General features: G+C 33.9%; 1 protein-coding gene across 1 annotated transcript; it reads right to left on the bottom strand.

Moving 5' to 3' along the window:
* Positions 1–2,980: 2,980 nt before the first annotated feature.
* Positions 2,981–5,976, bottom strand: LOC122277313 (seipin-2-like). The gene is made up of 2 exons (XM_043087269.1): positions 4,872–5,976; positions 2,981–3,906 (listed from the first exon to the last, which is right to left on the bottom strand). The coding sequence occupies exons 1-2, from the start codon at positions 5,886–5,888 to the stop codon at positions 3,421–3,423; spliced, it is 1,503 nt and encodes a 500-aa protein (XP_042943203.1). The 5' UTR covers positions 5,889–5,976; the 3' UTR covers positions 2,981–3,420.
* Positions 5,977–7,141: the final 1,165 nt, after the last annotated feature.

Genomic DNA, 7,141 nt, shown 5'->3' with positions numbered 1-7,141 from the left:
GGGAAAACTTTGGAGGCCACAATAAAGGAGTGAGGGTTGGTACGTGTTTTGACAGTTTCAGTTAATAATGCCTCATCTAATAATGTCGTCTTAGGATATATGAAAACTTATTTTAGAGAGGCAAATAAGACATTCTTGGGTAGTAAATATTTGCATGTTAGATGTGCTGCATATATCTTGAATATAATTGTGACTGAGAAATTGAAAGATGTTGATGATTTGGTTGCATGAGTTAGAATGCCTGTGAAATTTGTGAGGTCTTCTCCCTCTAAATTGGAGGGTCTTTATACTAATGTTCCTACCAGATGAAACTCAACCTTCTTGATGTTAGATGTAGCCCAAGAATATAAGGCAGTCTTTCAATTATTGGGTGATGAAGATATCTAAAATGTCAAATAGTCTGATAAGCATGGGGGATTAGGAAAGCATAATGATGATGATTGGGAGATAGTTTCTACTTTTGTTGATTTTCTTAGCCTTTTTGCGATGCCACATTGAAGTTATCTGTTTTTTTGTACCCTACATCCCATGAGTTTTGTCAACAAATATGTAGGGTGAAAAAAGAATTAGAAGACATGCATAGGAATTCCAATCTAAGGATAAGGGGGATGGTATTGACCATGAGGGTCAAATATGACAAGTTTTGGAGAGATTTGAGTAGACTAAATATTTTGTTATATATGGCTGTTATTCTTAATCTCTGTCTAAAACTTTCTAGCATGTTATATGGTTTGATACTTGCGCACGATCAAGTATGTTCTGATCTTATTGGTGAAATGGATTGAGATATCCTGACTAAATTTTATGATGAGTTTAATGTGATTAAGGATGGTACTAGATGTACAACACCTACACCTACCCCAATGCCCCCTCCAGTTGGGCCAACAAAGAAACGTAGATTGGCATGAACTAAGACCATCGCACAGAATCTTACACTAGTCCATCAATCTACAGAGTTGGTTTCAGAGCTAGACAACTATTTTTCCGGAGATCTTATTCAAGATGATGATAATTTCAATATATTAGGATGGTGGAAAGTGGCAGCAAAGAAATATCTCATCTTTTTTTAGATTGCCCGCTGTATTTTAGCAATTCCTATTAGCACCGTCACCTCAGAGTCAGCCTTTAGTACCGAAGGGTGCATATTGGATCATTTCCGTAGTTCATTGTCTCCTATAACTGTAAAGGCATTGATATGCACACATAGTTAGACGATGGAAAATAATATTCATGTTTTGGATATTTTAGATTTTAAGGAGACCGATGAGGTGGAGGATGATGATCAGTCTGGATCTGGACCACTTGATAATTGTTATTTTTAGTTTATTATTTTGATTTATTTATATTAATTTTGATTTCATCAATATTAATTTTAGTATTAATTGTTATAGCAACACATGAGACGATGTCTACCTTCGTTGAAATATGACTACCTACCCGAGTCGTCCCAAATGTCACAATCAAAGATTTAAACAACTCTATCTTTAGAATATTCAAATTGAATCATTTGTTCGTATTATGTATTTAATGATTTGTAATATTAATACAATGTCCCTGTGACACTTTTATGTTTGTAATTTTGTAATTGTTTAGCCTTTCAATTTTGTAATAGTTTAGTTATTATTCTTAGTTTATTAGATATTAGACTAGTGGTTTGTAGTAATATTTCATTTGCTATAAATTATATAATTTGTATCATGTATATATTATTTAATTTATTTTTATTCATGTAACTTTTTTTTTTTGTTCTTAAACTATTTTTATAACTTATAATTTTATGGGTCCAAAATAGCCTAGAAGTTGTTTCTGGGGATAAAAGAAAAGCTTCTAAGCCATTTTAGAACCATATGAGCTGTTTCTGGGCCAAAAGTCTAGTGAAGGGGCCGGGGAGCGGGGTACGGGACAAGCGGATGGATTGCGCCCCCCACCAAACAACCCGCATCTCATTATTTGGGATTGGGAGAAATTCTCACTTCCGTTCATGCGGGGATGGGTAGCACCCATAGCTTTTAAAGCTTTAACTAGTAAGCTGTTATATGAGTACTTGGTTTCGTTAATGAGGAGCTCTTAAGAGGCTATAAAAGTTAGCAAAATAGTAAATGGCTTATAATATGAATTTGTATTGTTAGATCTGGTTTCCTAATCCTAAAAATCTTTAGATCTTGTTAAATACTCCTGTGCTCATATCCACCCCTAAATTCTTCCTAATCATTTAATTTTAAGAAAGTATCCCCTATATTGAAAGTTAGAGGTCCCTTGAGTTCTTTTGTCTATCAATGTCAATCAAAAACACATGGTAGTCAATAATATTGCCAATTGAAATTTTAATTTTAATAGGTAATAATATTTTCTCACTATAAAAATAGTTATTTGAATTTTTTAAAAATATTAAAATTATTACGAAAAATTAAGAAAAGGGCCACCTCGTGGTAGCTACCAAATCTGGCTTCACTTGTGGTTACATAGCTTTGGCCTCAATCAGGTAGCCCAAAGTTTATTTTTTGAAAAGAGCAATGCTACATACAGTCGTGAAATTGTAAATACCGCGCAATCGCTTTGAAAAAGAGTGAAATCCACGATTAAAAAGTTAGTTTTTTTTTTCATGTAAGTCCCATATTAATTCATTTTTTTCAAAACGACTACATGCTGCTTGCACAACCACGACTGTAAATATCATTTCTCTTTTGAAAAATGATAATATAACAATTAAATATACCTACCAAATGGCAAATATGTCTATTTATATCTTTTTATTTTTATTTTTTTTAATGGTTAAAAAAATGACTATTAGTGAATTTATATTTTTTTAATGATTAAAGCTGTTTAAAAAACAATTAAAAAAATAAAAAATACTCATTTATACTAGTCTTGCATGTTTGGTAGGCTTGTTTGGTAGTCATCCTAGCATTGTCCTCAATATAGATACACATACATACATATGACATTGGGGATGAATCTAAAGTCCCCATAACAACAATGATTGTTTGACCAAAATCTCCTAAAGTAAATACAACAATTATGTGCTTTTTCTTCATTACATCATATTTCACAACAACAATGTTCATTTGAAAGCCAACTAAAGAACAAATATTTACATGGTTGTTAATTTTAATCCTTTCTTCGACATAAAAATACATCATCCACAATCACACGTCATGGTTGCTAAAAAAAATGGTCGAAAATCGAAGTTAGGGTCTCGTACCAAATGTAATTGAATGTATATATATATATATTTTTTTTTTTTTGACAAGGAACCCTAGAGGCAAACAAAGGCAACATGTCTTTTACACGGTTAAACCCCAAACCTTTGTAACGCGTCCACATCACCCGGTTTCAATCGAATATGTTAGTAGACACTGAGCTCAATATCATATATAAGACCCTTTCCACCATAATCATCAAGTCTGCAGGAGCCACTTCTCAACCTTGTGCAGAGGGACCGTTTGGAGCATCACTACTTCCTGCAGAGCTATCCCTTGGCCTTGCTTTTGGAATAATAATAGATCTACAACAGACTAGAGTAAACAGCAACTGCATCATAAATGACATCATGGCCATCCATATGAATAAAGTCTTCTTCCAATACCATATAATTCTTTTGAACAGGGGAAGTTCTGACTCAAGGATTAGAGATGCATCATATATTTCGGGGATGCCAGCACCAGGATGGTACTCTGCTCGTTGTTCAATGATAATCTTTAAGCAGGCAGTAGGCATCTTTCCTTCAGTAAAACCTCTAAACTTCAGATTTAGGGTTTGTGATTCTGATACATAACCAGTGACGAGAGGCACAATCTTAAGAAAAGTCAGTAGAAGACGGATAGGCTCGCTTTTAAATAGTAACATGCATGGATGGCTTAAACTGGCAAGGGTTTTACCACTAGCAGAGAGAAAGCCAACCCTGATCTTCAGAAAAACATTAAAAAAAGTCAAGGAAACACTTATCACATATGGATATCAGACACCAAAATTAAACCAAACAATACAGAGGGAGATTTTTTCCAGAGAAAGGAAAGATTTTGAAACTATACAATAAAGAAGGAAGAACTTGAGAGAAAGTAGCATCCTTCCCTCACACTTTCAAAGCCTTTAACGCTTTGTTGTAATAGCAACGTTTCATTTAAACATGATTAAACAGTCCACACGTAGATATATGTCTGTTATAATAGATTAAAATGTTCTATATGTTTTCTATTTATTATTTCCTTTATGACAAAAGGGGTGGTAAGAGTATTGAGTTAAAAAATGGGGCTCAATCTCATCTAAAACTTCTCAACTATTATCAGCACGTTGTGTCTTCTTAGTTGCAGACCTTTCCACCAATTCAAGAATATAATAACATATTAAACTCAGGCACTTGCCCCAGTTGCCAATATCACTAGAACTGTACCCTATGATGCCAACAGACTTGACATAAGCTTACATCCTATATTGTTCAGCAAAAGTTTCCGCCGTGATAACAATCTGACAAAGCACTTGGGCTATGTCTAATTCTATCAATAAAATTTGTTTACTGATAAAAAACAAAACATCTGACAAAGAAACTGAAGAAATAAAGTAACACAAACCAACTACTATGGAGAATTACACAACTAAAAAATATAAATGAAATACGGGTAAGTCTCTATTCCTGTAGACATGTCATTGCAATAGACATATTCGAGCATCAGTGGTTAAGCTCTACCATGTCCATACCATAACTGGACAGAAACCCAATATACTAAAAAGTCAAGCTGCCATCCCAACATCTAACAAAATTGAACGTAATAACGACTGATTGATAAAACATAACTGACAAGCCTTTTTATCTCTCTAAATTCCTAAAGCTACAAAAAAGAGATTAATATGACTCTCCATGAGTGAACAAGTACCTGAAAGACCCCGAGATTTCGGTTATACTCGGACTCTGGCAACGTTAACGAAACCGTAACCTGCAACCTGTGATTAGGAGGTATAAACCTGAACCCTCCAATCTGTTCCTTACAATCCTCGCCACAACCAACTCCATCACACGAAACGATGGGCACATAGGCGACCGGGCTGGGCTTAGTGTAATCGAAATTCAACATCTTCTTCATCTGAATCGGCTCCTGCACCAAGAACCTCATCACAACTCCGCTAACCACGAGAGAGGAGACCAATAGGCTGCACAAAACGATGCAAACGTAAACCGACCACAGAAACCCCCACCCCCACCGCAATGCCACCTTCCAAACCCACTTGTGCTCCCTCGAGCAGTCGTTTAGCAAAGGACTTAAGCTTTCGCCTACGGTTTGGCCTAATTTTGAGAGTTCCTGGATCAAATAGTCTCTAGCGCGACGCACCGTTTGAAAGGGGCTGGTGACGAGCATGTAAGAGTGGTAGAGAAGAAATAGAGGAAGTGTTGTGAAGGTTACGAAGAGATTGATTTGGAAGCTAATTGCTTTGATTAGTAGTCCGGCAACGTATATGAGAAAGTGGGATGAGGGATCGTTGGCTTCGACGGCCGAGACTTCAGCCCGTGTATCGGTTTCAGTGGTTACGGTCGAATTTGATGATCCCTGGGCTTGAGAAACAGAGCTAAATCGACTGGGATCAGGCTCGGGCTTTTGGCTTTCCTTCAGGTTCCGATGAATCCGAAACCTCGGCTTCGAATCGATGGCGGAGTGGATCTCAGAGCCGAGGGTGAAATCGGAATCCAAGATTGAGTGGTTGGAATCCACGAGGCGAGAGGGCGAACGGCGGCGGAGGGTAGAGGTGGAGAAGGCGGCCGGAGAAGAGAGAGTGGAGGATGAAGTGGATGGCTCAGGCTGGGCGGTGAGGGAGGAGAGGCAGTCGTAGAAGGGGAACTCATCGGGGGCGTCGAGGAAAACGTCGTCGTCTTCGACGTTTGGATTGAGTGATTCCATTTTTCTTAAGGTGGATTGCCGAGTGTTCGGTGTTCTCCGAAGAGAAAATGCAGAGTCGACGAAGCAAAATGTTGTTATTATTATTATTATTATTATTATTATCATTTTTTCCAAAAAGATATATATATTTTGGAAAGATTAACCTACGCTATAAGATTTAATTTATAATATTTAAATTTTAAAATTTTTTTAATTAAATATATTATATAAATATTTTTCTCCACCCCAAAATTTAAATAAAATTATTTTTTAAAAATTATAATTAGTCAATATTCAGCAATTAAAAATAAAAAATATTTTTAATATTTCTTGACATATTCATAATGGGCAAAAAAACATTGCTTATGGTGAAATATTAATGAATGGATAGAACAATTTTATTTATTTAGGTAGATCTTTACTTTTTAAAAAAATTGTCCTAAACTTGCACACAACAACTTATACAAGGATTGATTCATTCTTAAAAGTATTTTTTTTTAAATGGACTCAACTGTTAAATAAATATAAAAAATATTTCATCTTATCTTATCTCATCTAATCATTATAATTTTTTAAAAATTTTTAAATAAAATACAATAAACAATTCAATTTTTTTTAAATTTGATCAAAACATTAATAATTTTAAAAAATAATATTTTATTTAATTTTTATCTAATCTCAACTCACTGTCCAAACCTCCCCTTAATGCACCTAAGCTTGAAGAAATTGTGACATATTTTTCTTTCTTTTTAATTTTATGAAATAACAATGATAAAATCTATATAAAGCTTATCTAATTGTTTGTTTTCTTCACACAATAGAGGTTATTCATTTTCTTATCAGTACCAATTCATCAAATTTGGCAGTTTCTAAAAGGGTGATGGTAGATTGTCATCCAAAAGTGTTCATAATATATTTTATTTTACTTTTAAATATTAAAAAAACACAAAAAATTACTGAAATAACTTTTTGAGTAGTATTGCATTTATTTATATTTTTACTTATAAGACTCATTTTGTTAGTCTTTTTTTTTTTAGATTCAAATTTTAAATTTTGAATTTTTATAATTTTGATCATATCAATAACTAATATGTGGATAAGTAAATATTTTTATAATTTTTCTTTAATGCATTTAGTATTTTCTAACTTTATTATTATTATTATTGTTTTTTAATTTAATTTTTTTTAATATACATGTTATACATATACCCACTGTATTTCAGCCGAGTATTATTTATTATTTCACTGTTCTTTTGTCTCTTTCTCTCATCTCG

Source organism: Carya illinoinensis, chromosome 9, assembly GCF_018687715.1.
Source record: "Carya illinoinensis cultivar Pawnee chromosome 9, C.illinoinensisPawnee_v1, whole genome shotgun sequence".
Lineage (NCBI taxonomy): Eukaryota > Viridiplantae > Streptophyta > Magnoliopsida > Fagales > Juglandaceae > Carya > Carya illinoinensis.
The sequence above is the reverse complement of the archived record's forward strand: the minus strand, read 5'-3'. Positions and strand labels throughout refer to the sequence as shown.

What these genes read in the sequence shown, in the direction of transcription:
- LOC122277313 (XM_043087269.1), bottom strand. Translation starts at nt 5,888, where the DNA reads ATGGAATCACTCAATCCAAACGTCGAAGACGACGACGTTTTCCTCGAC. An exon ending in GAAATCTCGGGGTCTTTCAG is followed by an intron (nt 3,907 to 4,871) that starts GTACTTGTTCAC and finishes GTTTTTCTGAAG; the next exon opens with ATCAGGGTTGGCTTTCTCTC.